General features: G+C 45.6%; 1 protein-coding gene across 2 annotated transcripts in view; it reads right to left on the bottom strand.

The window, feature by feature from the left end:
- Window positions 1-217: 217 nt before the first annotated feature.
- Window positions 218-16,003, bottom strand: part of dgkzb (diacylglycerol kinase, zeta b) — a 49,300-nt gene continuing 33,514 nt past the window's right edge. For both annotated transcript variants that reach the window (XM_030731556.1, XM_030731555.1), the window contains 13 exons: window positions 15,481-15,581; window positions 13,657-13,748; window positions 12,411-12,480; window positions 12,296-12,336; window positions 11,643-11,830; window positions 11,092-11,178; window positions 8,795-8,863; window positions 6,919-6,953; window positions 6,260-6,303; window positions 5,814-5,934; window positions 3,838-3,874; window positions 3,651-3,750; window positions 218-1,242 (listed from right to left, as the gene is read on the bottom strand). In XM_030731556.1, coding sequence (XP_030587416.1) covers window positions 1,153-1,242; window positions 3,651-3,750; window positions 3,838-3,874; window positions 5,814-5,934; window positions 6,260-6,303; window positions 6,919-6,953; window positions 8,795-8,863; window positions 11,092-11,178; window positions 11,643-11,830; window positions 12,296-12,336; window positions 12,411-12,480; window positions 13,657-13,748; window positions 15,481-15,581 — 1,075 coding nt within the window. In that variant the 3' untranslated portion in view covers window positions 218-1,152. The remainder of the gene's footprint in view (window positions 1,243-3,650; window positions 3,751-3,837; window positions 3,875-5,813; window positions 5,935-6,259; window positions 6,304-6,918; window positions 6,954-8,794; window positions 8,864-11,091; window positions 11,179-11,642; window positions 11,831-12,295; window positions 12,337-12,410; window positions 12,481-13,656; window positions 13,749-15,480; window positions 15,582-16,003) is intronic.

Below are 16,003 nucleotides of genomic sequence, written 5' to 3' on the forward strand. Positions count from 1 at the left end.
AGTTAACAAGTGCAGGTGAGTGCTGATGGGAAACAGGTGCACCAGCAGGACCCTTTGGGCAGCCATGCCCACCTCTGAGAGTAGGTAAGCAGAGTTAATCCACACGCACGTGTCACATACCACGACATTTTGTTTTTGTTGAGTAAAACTGGATCGCAGCTCCCCCGAAGTTTGTGTTTTATCGCACTGAATCAAAATAAGAGTTCCACATGGAAAGCGTTGCTGACATGCTTTATTGCAGGTCACTCAGAAATGATAAAACCAAAGTTATTACTTGAATGTCATACAGCATCATTTCATCCTGACTGCTATCTAAAGGTGATTATTAATCATACAGGTTTGACTGCTTTGGCAGAATCTGGCTTCAGCTTAAAGTTTCCAACACTGACACGACTACCGGGCACCTCAGCTATTTACACACATCACAAAAAGCATCCTGCTGGCAGCCACGAGCTTTACAGTTATGGAACGACAAATTACAAAAAAATGCTCATATGTTGACTGAATCTCTAAAATTCTGTTTGATCACAAGCAAAATGTGTTAAATCTCTACAAAGACTTCATAAATAGCTAAATCTGTGTGTGCCTAAGTTAAATATCCCAACACTTATTTCTCTCCAGTAAACAAATACATCCATAATGTCACTAAAAGCTTAAAGAAGACACGTTTGCAGCCGTCCTGCGATGAGGCGAAAGCATTCAGCTGCAGACGGATGAGAGCCGTCACTGTTCGCAGTCACAAAGAGGTCAGAGCGCTAACGTTCAGTCGATAAAGACGTATTCAAAATGCAGTTTGAACAAGATCTGAGAGTCTTTGTGGCCTGAAAATAAAAACTAGTTTTAGTGTCCAGAAGCTTTTACGTTGTTTAGTTTGGACTCGGCCGCAGGGCGGAGGCTTTTCGGGCCTTTATCCACAGCAAAGCCTCACCTCCGCTCAGACGGAGCAGTTTGGATAAAAGAGACACACAGTGATCCATTTTTTTTAATGGACCCTCCTGCCCCCGAACAGCAGAGAAGAAGCACTATCTGATATGTTGCTGTCTACATTCAGTCTGTGGAGCTGGCCGTCCCTCTTCAGAGGATGCAGATTAATACGACGGGGACAGGAGTAGTTACATGAAAGGCCTAAACACAGACAGCTTGTTTGGGAGGTCAAACGGTTGTCTCCTGGTCCTCTCTCTTCAGATACTCAGCCAGCTCCTGGTCGTCGGCCTTGGCAGCGTGCTGTCTGGGAGTCTCACCCTGAAAGAGACGAGCAGAGCTGAAAGAATGCAGACGGGATGGTTAAACCTGCACTCGCTGCCGGTTTGGAAAACATGTTAGAAATGTTGAACCTGAGGCCAGTCTTCTTTCACTTTTAGCTCTGTTTTGGGTCACTACCGAGCAGTAACCTCCAGGGCCCAAAAACAAAGTCACCACTGAGCACTGGGGTACCAAAACCCAGAGTTCCTCTAGTGCTCAGCTGAGCCTGCCTCTAAAAACGAGTCGCTCCCCAGAAACTGCTCAACAGCTCAAACAGGGTCCAGAGGTCCAGTTCAGGGACTCCAGCAAGCTGAGGTGAAGCCTAGCAGACTGCTAGCAGCTACAACCGCCTGTGACCACCTGTCAGACAAAGAGGCCACGCCCCTAATAATGCAAAGTTTATTTAAACAGGTGAGTTAACATCCTCCCTCATACAGCTGTTATGAAGGAGGAACTTAGCCACAGAGACCAAAACAGTTTCTGTATCAGCCTGTAAACATGTTTATATCTGCTTGAAAGTTTTAACATGGGCGTCTATGGGGACTGACTCACTGTGGCGCCTCTGCTGGACGGCAGAGGAACTGCAGCTGTGGTGCTTAAGTGTTATTACTGTGATGAAGTGTGTTGTGAACATCAGTGTTTGAGTTTGTAATAAAGGACCAACAGTCTGGATCTGAGATGATGTGAAGCTGCGCTGCAGAGAGATGACTGTGAGAAATGAAGGGAGTGAAGCCTGCTCGGTGACTCTCGGCTTCGTACCAACATTAGACACTAAATAACACATGAACTCTTTTCCTCTTCTGGAGAGGAGAAGAAAAAAGAAACTCAGATTATGGGCTGCTTCCTGTTACCACTGGCTTCACCATGGCGACGGTGAGCCGCGGCCTTTTGTATGCACCGGAGCGAGGCCGGGGGATCCCGCGGCGCTTCGTTTCTCAGTGACACACAACATTAATCACTTTATAGAAGTGGGTCAAATACTGCTGGAGATCCATTTAAAGTGCGGTGGCTCGGCTCCGGCTGGTGGCCGTCACCGCGCCTGAGAACGACACACAAAACGGCTTCGAGCAGCTCATAAAATGTTTCGCTGAAGCTCGACTGATCACACAAACTTTGTGTCCACGAGCACTAAATTACAGCCAGAGAGCTCTTAAGAAGTCACTTTGTTTTAATTACAGCAGATTTCACCAAAGAGAAACTACATGGATACATGAAGCTGCAAAATGAGCATAAAAAGATGCACTTCAAATCTTTTCACTGGTGTATTTGTTCCCATCACGATCACATAAGTGTGCGTCTGCCTTTATTAGGTGAAGTTCAGTATTTGGAGCCCTCCGAGCTCTGGCACAAGCTCTGATGACCGGCTATTCTCCCTTTTCCAGGAACTGATGTTCACTTTGGACACTGGGCCTCATTCACAAGCAGAGCAGAAATCTGCACTTTAAAACCACACACACACACACACACACACACACACACACACACACACACACACACACACACACACACACACACACACACACTCGAGATTCACCCATTTCTTTTCTTACCCTGCACTACAAACAGACCATGCAAACGCACAAATGATGAAGGCCAGGCTGGCTTACACACATCTTGTTGTTTAGTTCCAAAGCTTAATGTACCAACACTGCAAACACAACATGTTAGAGAATCACATCAACAGGCGGACATTAAAGCATGCTTTAATTTAGCTAAAATTGTGGCAGATAATTAAACTGGTGCTCGTGGTTAAAGCTGATGTTCACTCAGCCCTGCAGGAGGCGCTGTGCTGACTGGCTGCCTCTTGCAGCTGCTCATGTAGGTGTTTATTTTATTTTCTTATTTTTGAACCTGACAAAGTTGATTTTCTTGCTTGCTGTGATTTATGCAAAGGTTGTTGGCTACTTCTTGTTTTGTAAGGCTCATAGAGTCGAGCCCACTAGTGGTTTTTCTTTGCATTGCACCCTTTTCAATGGAGACTCTTCACCAGCTGCCGGTGCCACCGGTTCGAGTGCCCACAGTGACACCTGTAAACCCAGAAGATTACAGGGCTCACATTCCCCATGATGATCACTGAAATTTGTTTCTGGAAATAAAAAAGTGAGAAATTGGATGTGGAGCAGCTGCATCTTCATTTTAGGTCAGCAGCTTGTTTAAAGATTTTCCTCCAGGAGTCACATGATGGACTCCTCAGATCCTAGAAATGACCTCCATGCTTCAGCTGACTGAAGGAGCCGAACACTGGTAATACACACCAAACCTGTTTTTGCTAGAGCAGGTGAGGAGGGCAGGAAGTCAGACACTGGAATAGCGCAAGGCTTTACATTTTCAAAATAAAAGACTAAACGCTCTCAGTGGAAGGATGGACCTGAGGTATCCCTCAGGGTTAGAGGAGAGCACTGCTTTACCTGGAGATCTGTCTTCATGAGCGACGCCCCAGCTTCCACCAGGTACTTACAGATGCTCCTCTGACAGGAAGTGGCAGCTTTATGGAGCGCCGTCTCCCCTCTGAAATGCACAGTAACAAAATGAAGCCATCGAGCTCGTGTGGAGAGGAATCAGAGTGAAACAAAACGAGGAGAGGAGCTGACTCACGTCTCTTTCTCTGTGACATCCAGGTGAGATGCGGGCACTGAAAGCAACGAGACAACCAGAGTGAGCCTAAAACATTTACATTAAGATTACTTTAACGTGGCAGCCCTGAGCCGCAGCGCACAACAACACAACACCACAGTATGTCACTACGGAAAAGGCAGGAGCTGCAGCTCGTTTGTGATTGGTCAGAATCCGAGTGGATTGATGTTCGTTTCCTGTTTCTAACATTTATATGATCTGAGTCCCGATGCTTTCATCACATCGTGACATGAAAATGACGCCTGACGGGAGCTGGACCAAACGACAGAATAAGCTCCTGATTGGCTCGGATCTGTCCAATCACAAGCCTGAACTGCTGAACATGTACAGTGAGACCCCTACAGGCCTCCGTACGCTCAGCAGGAAGTCCCAGCTCAGACTTTTGTGATGCTTTTATGAAATGTGGTGCAGATCTCACAAATTATAATCCTGCTTTTTAAATTCAGATAATCTTACAGATTTTATTTGTAATCATTTGTAAATAAAGTTTAATGACTTACGTGTTATGATTACTGTAATATTTATAGTTGTTTTTGTGTTGCTTCCTGCTTTAAAAAGACAAGTTTAGTTGTATAAAACACCAACACTCAGTTCAGGTTCCCATGTCGGGTCTCCGGTTCTGCCTGGCAGACTGAGGTGAAATGTTGTGCAGCTCCAGAGGAGAAAGTTCAGACTAATCAATCACCTCTAACGTGATTAAGAGGCCTCGGAGCGGTTTCATGTGGAGCCTGTATGTTCACCTGCTGCTGGGAAGTCGAGGACAGAATGAGGAGGAGGAGGAAAACAAACCCAGCTCATGATTCTTGGGCTGAGGAAGGCTGTTTGGGCACTACAGCCTCACGGCGTGGTCGCCTCCGGTCCTGATCAGATGATCAGAGAAGCTGACTGCAGGTCTGATGTATATGCAGGAACCACGCGGGCCTTTCTGTGCAATTAATACAACTTTAAAATGAATTCTGAATTTCACTGGAAGCCAGTGAAGGGAAGAAAGACAGAGTGAGTCCGAATAATCTAGACGGCAGAAGATTAAAGTGTGACGGTAAAGGTTTGATTTTTGCGAAGTTTCTCGGATGGAAGAAACACGACTGAGCTCAGAGATGAGAAGTCACTGAAATGTTTCTCTAAGGCCAGGTGTGACTGGTTTTGGTGGATGATGGGAGAAACGGGCTCCATGCTGCTGCAAACTCCCTGAAATCTGAGTTTCTCTCTGAACTGGGTGGAGATGAGGAAGGAGTGAGAGGACCGCTCAGTCTTAGCTGTTATCCAAGGCTGAGGACGACGTTTCTCTACAGCCTGAAGTAAGTCGACTCAGGACAACCTGAGGATAAAAGATCGTAGCCGTGGACACCGGAAGCGCTCGGTGTGAGAGCGGAACGGGTCGGGCTGAAGTTTCTCCACCACAGGGACAAACTCAGTCACACGAGTTACCCTCAGTGTGGAAGTGAAAATAAAACCTCATTGCTGGTTGCCTGGAGATGACATTTTTGAATGAATTTTGCCCAGAGGTCAGGATGTTGCACTCACAGTGAATCACTGTGTTACTCCAAACGGGCTGCGTGGAATAGCCAACATTCAGTCATAAAGCGACAGCAGACTGACTCCATCTTACTGTCATTCTATCACCATCGTGATGAAGATGGCAACTGACTGCAAGTGGTTGCAGACTTGATTGCTGTTGTCAAAGCAACATTTCAAAGGCAATGGCATTGCAGGTTTGTTGCACGTAGCCGTGCCGCGGCCTCCCGGTGTGCCTGTAGCTTTATGCTTCCTGGATGAGGAGAAACAGTTTTAGTGTCCTCCACGGTGAACCTGCTGACTGGCTGCTGCCCTGATGTGACTCGCCGTCGCCCCGTGGTGTTATAAATGCGAGTTCTTCGGGATGATCTCTTTCCTGTTTTTTTATGTTTTTAATGCAAACGGCTCCACGACTCGCTCACCGTTGTCGATGAGGTACTTGACGATGTCTTTGCAGCCGGCCTCCACGGCGTGATGCAGCAGCGTGCAGCCGTCTTTGTCCTGCAGCAGGAGGTCCGCCCCCTGCTGGTGGAGCTCTCTGAGCTGCACAACAAAAGTCACAACATAACCAAACACATCAGAGGTGGAAGAACTTTTACTTTTTAAATATTTCATTTTACTTTCAACAGGTTAAATGTAAGACAAACGATCGGAAAACGTAAAATTCCCCATTTTGTGTGTTTACACATTGAATTTTCCTGAGAGAATCTGTTAAATAAGGAAACAAAATACATCTTCATCTTTCTCCTCATCATGTAAATCCACATGAACTCAAACTAGAACCTGCAGCTGTCAGAGAAACGAGGTAACATGAAGTTTAAGTTCTTCCCCCCTCGTTTCCTGAAATAATCATTACTTCCACACTCACCCTGTCCAGGCTTTCATTCTTGATGCAGCTGATCAGTTCTGCATCTGAAGGAGAAACAAAGAGGTTGAGCTCCCTCTGGTGGACAACTCTGTAACTGACACTGACCTCACAAGGAGGAGGAAGAGAAGGAGGTTCAATTCAATTCAATTTTATTTATATAGCGCCAAATCACAACAAACTGTCACCTCAAGGCGCTTTGTATTATGGGTACAAAGGAGGAGGAGGTTCAGGAGGAGGAGGAGGAGAAGGAGGAGAAGGAGGAGGAGGAGGTTCAGGAGGAGGAGAAGAAGAAGAAGGAGAAGAAGAAGGAGAAGAAGGAGAAGAAGAAGAAGGAGAAGAAGAAGGAGAAGAAGGAGAAGAAGAAGGAGAAGAAGAAGAAGGAGAAGGAGAAGAAGGAGAAGAAGGAGAAGAAGAAGGAGGAGAAGAAGAAGAAGAAGAAGAAGAAGGAGAAGGAGAAGAAGGAGAAGAAGGAGAAGAAGAAGAAGGAGAAGAAGAAGGAGAAGAAGAAGGAGAAGAAGAAGAAGGAGAAGGAGAAGAAGGAGAAGAAGAAGGAGAAGAAGAAGAAGGAGAAGGAGAAGAAGGAGAAGAAGGAGAAGAAGAAGAAGGAGAAGAAGAAGGAGAAGAAGGAGAAGAAGAAGGAGGAGAAGAAGAATTTTTACCTTTTTCAGGGTTGCGTGAGGTAGCAGCAGGAGGTCTGTGCATGAGAGAAGAGAGGAGATCATCATATTATCATCTGATACAGCAGCTTAAATCAGCCCAGTAAGAGGTGGACTGGGTGATCGGGATCTTCAGGACGTGTTCCTGAAAAATCTCCACACGATCAGTTTTTGGTTTTAACTGCTGTCAGATTTGATGGAAACAGCTTTGTGGTAAATGTTTCTGTCAGCTGAGGAAATTTGAAGAGCAACACTTTGTAATTCTGAAAGCAGCCCCGTCTCATCCACACTGAGACCTCCTGAGGGATCTGCCTGCAGGTGGAAGTGAAACAGACCTGCCAACATTTTACCCAGGTCGCTCCCACATTTTATGACCATCTCCCAGCACGCGCCCGTTTCCCTGTTTCTCTGAGGAAACTTAAAAACTTTGACTTAAAACTTTATTATGAATCTCTCTCACACACACACACACACACACACACACACACACACACACACACACACACACACACACACACACACACACACACACACACACACTTATATAAAAAGCTACTTCCTGCTGCTTCCTTGTCACTTCGCGTGTCTGATTTGGCAGATTTTGTGTTTCCTCCTGGGATCAAACGGGGGATCTTTCTCTCGTGAGGTGAAGGCATAAAGCACTACACCACCTGCCTCGCACAGTTTCAGCTAATCTGTCAAAACACAATCTGTCAGTTATTTGCTGAAATAGATGCAACCTCCTTGTGACTCGGAAAAATAAAATAAAATCCGTAGTTGCACGTGATTGCACTGAATTTTTTCACAATCAGTAACTGACTGCAAGTAGTTCTGGTAACCTACAAGTTGCCCAGAGGTTTTCTGACTGGACAGACTGGAAAAAGATCACAAATAACTGCTGCATAATCAATAAACGCAGACAGATTGCCAACATGTTGCCATCATTCTGAGTCAGTCTGCAACTTGTCTGCAACACGTCTTTTTTGCAACAGGGGACTCAACTCAGCACCAGTTAAACTGCCATCCTATTTGTGGAGGAATTTCTGTGTACGTACACAGCAACGGATTTGTGGTTCATCACCGTATTATCACAAACAGATTGAATGTAATTGCCAGCGTGAGAGCGTCTCCACCAGGGAGCAGTGTTAAAAATAATTGTCTCATTTGGTGATGTGGGCTGAACCTGAGAGTTAAAAACAATAAAATTACTCTCAGGCTGTGGAGGCTTCCTGGATAGCTGCATGCAAGTGCACCTCTGTAGCCTCTGCATTCCCACAATCCCTCCAAGAGCTCCACAGCCACCAAAGCAGGAGGTCCAAGCAAGCTCAGTCCATAGACTCTATATTAAAGATGGACATCGTTTCTGGCTGAGTTCTTAAACCTGCATTCTGTTAAATGTCCAGCAGGGGGCGACTCAGTGGGGTGCAGAAGGACCCTGATTATTGTCACTCACTTTGTACCTTACTAGCATCAGAAAGCAGGATGATCTGAGGTATTCTTATCGGCTAAACCTCTCAGTCAGAGGAACCTCTCACTGTCACGTCTGGTTTGAAGCTCGATGCTTTGCAGCAGGACTTCACAGACGAGCGGCGATCATGATGGTGTTTATCTTTTAAATATGATCTGCGGTCACATGTGCAACAAAACAAAAAAACCCCAAAAGGTTTTCAGATATTCTGGGAAAAACTAGGAGCCTAAATGTTAGCAGGTATGCTCTGAAACCACCTTCAGCTTACAGGCTGACCTGCTGCCTCTGAACGGAGTCCAGCAGGGGTGTGTGTGTGTGTGTGTGTGTGTGTGTGTGTGTGTGTGTGTGTGTGTGTGTGTATGATGAAGATTTTCAGAGAAACAGCAGACAGGAAACAGAATGGAGTCATACCTAATGATGGGTCTGAAATCAGCCGCAGCCGTGTTGGAGCGATGCACATTGATAATCTTTGCTCCTCGCCTTCAATCACAGACAACATGGACAGGTGACAGGTGAGTCAGAGGCACTCTGACAGGTGTGTGCTAGCATGTGGAAAACAGATCGGACCGGCCTGGTGTTGATGTCTGGACATCGACACCAGGCCGCGCCCAGACGCCGGTCACATGGTACAGCTGGACAGGTGTCGTGTGTAATCCGAGAAATTTGTACATCTTAACCAGTGTTAATTTCGTTGACGAAATATTTTTGTCATAGTTTTCGTCGACGACCCTTTTTTTCATGACGATAACTAAATAAAAACTACCTAAAAGGATAAAAACAATAACGAAATTAATTGACACTTTTGTCAACGAATGAAAACAAGACGAAAATGCTTGTTGGGGAAAAAATCCAATCAGAACTGATTTAATTTTGTGACAGGGCGGGACAAGTGAGGAAAACATCCAATCAAACGCACAGTTGCACAAATTTGCTCTAAACCCGGGAAGACCAAACTAGCCTGTGATTGGTCGTTCTTCCGATAGAACTAAGTGATGTAACCAATGTCAGCAGGGAGAAAGAGAAGAGCCGATGTATGGACACATTTGTCCTTTGACTGTGACAAACAACACGATGTGTAAACCATGTGGGGCGACTATCTCGGGTCAAAACACGACAAATCTTAAAGGACATCTGCAAACCAGTCACCCAGATCTCCATGCAAAGGTCAGCATTTTAATGTCATGCATGGTAAAGTGTTTTTCCCAGTTTGTGTTTAGAGAAAATCTCCACACCACGGTGGATTAGCCTTTATAATCTTAGTCCTGAACACTGCCCTGTACCTTTCAGAGCGTCCTGCTGTAAAACACTCGGATTATCTCAGTAAGGTGGTGTTAATGATCAGGTGTGTGGGAAGCAGCTGAAACGCTAATGTTAATATTATTAATAATATTCCATAACTTTTAATAAATGTTTAATTTTGTGTAAGTGTGTATAATGACTAATTCAAGGGAACTGCAGAAAAAGCATTTACATTTTACACCCTTTATATTTTAGTCGACTAAATCAACTGTAGATTTAGTCGACTATATTCTTAGGATAATTTCGTCGACTAAAACTAAAACTATTCAGATGACTAAATTATGACTAAAACTAAATCAAAATTTGCTGTCATTATTAACACTGGTCTTAACGAAGCACCAACTTTCATCAAAGGTTTGATGAAGAAAGAAACCTTCAGACTTTCAGCGAGTCTGACTGACAGACATCTGTCTGCTCTGCAAACGTTGAAAAGGTCTACAAATAGCACTTTAAAGGTGGGGACACAACTCTACCATAAACTACGGCCGTGATCGGCACCAACCAACAGCATCAAAGCCTTCATGCTCCAAAAGATGTACAAATTTGATGTATTAATGTCACTAGAGACTTAATAAAAGATGGATGTATATGTAAATGAGAAACTGAGGGATGCTGCAGGGTCATCCATGACAGGAAGCCCCGCCCTAAATCCTCATCTGCTTCCTGCTCCTTTCTGACTCGCAAAATGAACTTCATATTTTATTCAGTCACACCTGAAGGCAGAGACTGAGACCAGAAACTCATCAGGACAGAGTTTCCTGAGCAGGAGCCTCATTTTCTCATAGGCTGCCATACAATCAGGCCAGAGGTGTTGGCCCCTGCTGGACATCAGGAAGACTGCAGGCTACATCCATATTTTATATGAAGTCTGATAAATGCAAACACGTGGGCTCCAAACTGCTGTGAAAAAAGCAGACAACACACTGATAACAGGACAAAGCAGGGATTAATGAAGTTCTTCTGAATCTGAATTTATAATTAGAGCTCATTAGATCACTGACAGGAAATAAACTGCACCACTGTTTTCATAAATATCAAATATTTCTTGGTTTCTGCTTTAGAATCGAGACGTCTGAATCATTGTTGAGCTTTGGGGGTCTGACTCTGTCGTATGCTTTTCACTGCAAACAGCGGGCGGCTGCAGCAACGTGCCGGCAACCAGAGCAGTCACACGGTTTGCAGTGCAGACCTCCAGCAACCACTCACCAACTGGTTGTGGAATACCCCTGCTTCCCTAACGAGGTCTCCAGGTGATCGCTGACCGATCCAGAGGCCTGTGTGACTGAGGCCTTCAGACTCACATGAAGGCCTCATGTCAGTCTAATTTTACTGAAAAGAGTTATTTCGGTAAAATTAGACATCTAATGGAGGATTTTTCCAAACAGGTGTGTGTGTGTGTGTGTTGCTACCTGCAGAGGTTGGTCTTAGAGGAACTCTGAGACAAAGCATCGGCCACTGAGCTGTCGCTGGAAATCCTCTTCCTCTGGTCTCTGGGCCTGAAACACAGACGGAGCGCTGATTTTATTCCCGTTCCCTGCGATTGATTTCTGATTTGTGACTCGAGCGGGCGGAGTCGTCCTGATGGGGAACAGAGGGATGAGCGGCTCCATGGAAACAGCACTTCAAAGAGCAGCGGGAGCTCGTTTCATCTCTGATGGCTGCAGATAATGACTCCTCCACCTCCAATCACAGCAGCTTTATTCACATTCACTCGGCCTTTGAGATGTTTATCGTGACCAAGCATCAACTTCAGGGCTAAAGCAACACCTGCAGTTCCTCTGCCGTCCAGCAGAGGCACCACAGTGAGTCAGTCCCCATAGATGCCCATGGTAAAACTTTCCAGCAGAAATAAACATGTTTATAGCTTGATACAGAAACTGCTTTGGTCTCTGTGGATAATTTCCTCTCTCATAACAGCTGTACGGGGGTGAAATGGTCGAGCGGTACCGCTGCCTCTCACCTGGGTACAGCTGAGGAGGTGGGGGAGGACGGCGAGCAGGGGAAGGCAAACTGCTGGTCCTTGTGCTCCTCGGAGTCCACCAGGTCAGGCATGCTGGGGGAGGTGCCCACCGTCTCCTTTGAGACCAGCTCCGGGTCCAGGATGTAGAGCTCCTCTTGAGAGATCTCTGTCACGTAGTTCAGGTGCTCCTGAAAAAAATGAAGACACATCAGGACACATCTGGCTGCAGGTTCTTCATCAACAAACTACAAACAATGAAGCAACAGACAAAGGATCGTCTACTAATCAGAAGGTCGAAGGCTCGATCCCCGACTCCTCCAACCGGCATGCCAAACTATCTTTGAGCAAGATACGGAACCCCAAGTTACCCCGATGCATCCATCAGTGCGTGAGCTTCAGGTTAAAAAGTTCTCGGGTACAGAAAGAAAAGCACTTGTATGAATGTGTGGGTGAAGGAGGCATGTAGTAAGAAAGCAAAGTGTAGAAGTTCCCGTCTATTTACCCAATCCTTCTAACAGGTTTATTAAAAGAAAAACGTATCAATACCTGAGCACAGTAAACAAATGTGCCAAATTATCTTATAATTCACAGCTGGGACTTTTTTCTTTTACGCAGCCCTGCAGCGCACTAATCTGCATTCTGCAGTTTCGTACCTGAGCCCGGTCGATCCTGTAGAAACGATCCGCTGTCGTACCTGAAAGACAAAGACAGCGGGTTTGGGCGGGTCAGGGTCTTTGTGCGAACGAAGGTGTGTCGGGGTGGACTTACAGTCGAGGAAGCACCACTTCATGGAGAGCTTCTGTGAGGACAGACACTCCCCTTTTATTGCATCACAGTCCTGGAAGAGCAAAAAGAGAAGAAGCATGAAAACTTTTCATAAACCACCACCTGCACATATCAGGCATTACAAGGGGAGAGAAGTGTTTAATCAGCAACACAGTATCAATTTTTAACTTCATGGGAGGAGCTGAGAAAAACTGTTCAAGTGCAAATTTAGTCTTAAGAAAGAGAAACAACAGAAGGTCGTGTCTTCAGTTCTTCTTTTAAATGTCATGTCCAATAAAAGCCCCAACACCCTATAACCTGCCCCCATCACCTCATCAGAGTCTTTCACAGGCCAACAAACAGTCCTGCAGCCTCTGGCTTTGGAGTTCAGCCCGAGTATTCTGAATACACAGCGATGTTTGGTTAATTTTACACCAAGGAGCCAGCCTCTCCCAACAGATGGTGCACTCACGCTTTAACGTCCCCGCGAAGCAGCCGCTGGAGGACGGGGAGCTTCTGCAATCATTTGTACTGACGGCTTTTTATCTCTTTTCTTGCAGTTTACAACAAGAGAGTCATGTACTTCCCCCCCCAAAAAACATGGTGTTATCTTCATCACCATCTAAGAACTGCTTTATGGCTCAGTCACGCCAGACTCAAAGTAAGATGGTGACCTCTTTGCAAGTAGGAAAAATCTGTGGTTGCATTCAATTTATTTGGTTTTGGCAAGTAGCGGTTAAGCATGCAACACCCTCAACCTCTGGGCAACCACTTTCAATCGCAAGGTGATTGCATAGGTTGCCCAGTGAGCGGCAACCTGTCTCTAATCGCAGTCCAAGTCTCAGACAGATGGCAAATAATTACTGTCTAATTCATAAACACAGACAGGCTGAGTCAGCTCATCTGCAACGCATCACTTTGCAGCAGGGGGCTCGACTCAGCTGGTTACAGTCTAATATAAAAGCAATGATGTCGAGCAGCTGCAGCAACTCCGTCACTACATCAGTGAACTAAATATCTGAGCAGGGAAACAGCTCCAGTGTTTGCTGTTCTCTTCTAATTGTTGCTGTTATATTTCTATCGTGCATGCGTCATATCAAAGCATGTTTTCATGTCTCTTTGGATCCCTCTATAAAGCAGTCGTATTTGAATAATGCTATAAAAATATTTTGACTTGGCTTTCTTTTGAATATTAATCAGTAGATTAATGAATACTCCTCATAACCATACTCTGTAGTCTGTGCTCTACCTGCTCCAGGTTGTCCTGCAGACGGTCGATGAGCAGGCGGCATGTCTCCAGATCGCTGTCTCCGGGGACGGTGATGACTCCCAGCGGCGTAGCTGCAGGTAGATACGAAACATAAAGATCTAGGCGACGAATGGATGAGGAAACTTGGTAGAATAAGTTACAAATATTCTTTAAGGGCATAACTATTCTTGGCTTTAAATAAAAATAAACAATGGTTCATGCTTCAGGTGTAAACAATCTTCCATTCAGGCACTTCAATGGCCAATAATAATAACTGGTTCAAGGGCGGCACCAGTTCTTTCAGTCCTTTACTGGCAGCACACCGGTGTTACAGGAAGAAGGTTCCTGGTCCGATCCCCGGCTGGAGCCTTTCTGTGTGGAGTTTGCATGTTTGCTTTGTGCCTGTGTATGTTCTCTGGCTTCCTCCCACAGTCCAGACACGTGTATGTTAGAATAACCGGTAATTCTAAGCTGCCTGTGGATGTGAGATAGATAAGGTTTTTTTTTTCTCTTCAGCTCTCAGCGGAGACGGTCGCACTTTTCTTCTCTCCCAGCCCTTCCTTTTCCCCCTGCTTTAGAGCCGCTCTTCACACAGCTTCCAAACTGGAATTTATAATTATGGATCTGGTCAGCTGGTCTCTCAACGCCATTGTTTTGAACAAATTTTCACCATGAGGAGATTGGGGGAAGGAGAACCCTATTCCCTCTTATTGACATTCCAGCTGGCTACGTTATGGATTCCTGTGTGGTGTGGAAGATGACGTGCCTGGCCGTATTGTCAATGGAATACACACACATTTGGCTTATTGACACTGGGGTTTCTCCGAATTGGACCGGGAGATACCTGGTTTGTCGTTGCAATTCAGGAAGTCTAGGCAGCTGTCTGGCCTTGGTAAGGCTGCTTATGACGGGAACGCGGGAAGGTACAGAGTCAAACTCAGACTCTGTGTATCTGGAGCTGATTCTGAGGGGTAAGATCTTGGAGATGTATGTATCTGTTTCTGCACGGCGAAGGAACGAACCAAGAAGATTCGGATGAATTGGATTTTTCTCCACAGAGAGGAGCCAGAAAGACTGAAGGCTGTCAACAATTTAATCAGTACAGTCTGTACCAAAACAAGTCCTAGAATCAGGAATTTGATAAGCAGCAGTCCAAGGCTGCCAGGGAGCCAAATTGTCTTGTTTGTAAACAGATGCTCTACGCCCCCCCCCGCCGTCCTGTCTTCTTCTGACCTGTGTTGGACTGATCTCCCTGACCTATAGCCGCTGATGAACTCTACATCTTATCAGAACTGTTAGCTGAGGAGGGAGTTTGAGTCAGCTCCACAGTAGCCTGACCCCCCCCCCCCCCCCCCCCCCCCCCCTTGCCTCCGCTGGCTCCCCTGTCCATCCCTCCCCACCCTAGTGCTCCCATGCTATATGTTTCTGCTCTGTCGCAGAGGTTTTTGTAACCTTATACTGTGTATGTGTGAATGTATACAAAGTATGAGATGATTTTTTCCTCACTCATCCCTTTATGTTTATATGTTTTCACTATTGTTTCTGTCTTTTTAATGGCAGCGTATCCAGAAGGGGGGCAGCATGGCCACAGTTCACCTATCTCCCCATGTTTGTTCTGTTTGTCTTCTTGGATGGGTGTTCTGTTAACTGTAATTTCCCCATTGTGGGATCAATAAAGTATCATCATCATCATCATCATCATCATCAAGGTGCACAGAATAAAGTCCTGTGCTTGATATATGGTTAAAATTACATGGCCATAAACACACAGTAAACAACGTTATTTGACAGCCCTTGTGCAGGAAACCAGTCCTTCAGACTTACAGGCCTCCTTCAGCTGGTCCTTGTCGTAATGCAGAGCCTCGTACGCCGCCATGCTGATCCGGTTCACCCTGATCTGCAGCTTCTCTGGAACGGGCTGCTGACTGCACACAAACACGCTCTCATTTAAACACAAACATGAAGAATGAAGATAGCATTTCAAGGACAAAACCTGAACATTATTCATCTGATTTATTCAGTTGATAAAAGTGCTTGCAAGAAAAAAAAAAAAGGGGGTATAAAAACAGTGTCATCTGCAAAGAAGAGTATACTGAAGTGTGACGTTAGTTATCTACAGCATAAGTAGAAGTGAACCAAGATTAGAGCCCTGTGGGACTCAACTGCCTATTCTTCCAGAGCAACAGGCTGCTGAGTACTTCCTGTTCAGAAGAAGAAATTTGTTGTCTGCTTACAAAGGACCAAGAAAGGTAAGGACCTGTGACACCGCAGCAAGGTGGAAAGGTGGATAGCGGCACTGACACTACTGCTTGCTTAAGTTCTGACAGAAACTGGTGACTGACCAGTG

Source organism: Archocentrus centrarchus, chromosome 6, assembly GCF_007364275.1.
Source record: "Archocentrus centrarchus isolate MPI-CPG fArcCen1 chromosome 6, fArcCen1, whole genome shotgun sequence".
In the NCBI taxonomy this organism is placed as follows: Eukaryota; Metazoa; Chordata; class Actinopteri; order Cichliformes; family Cichlidae; genus Archocentrus; species Archocentrus centrarchus.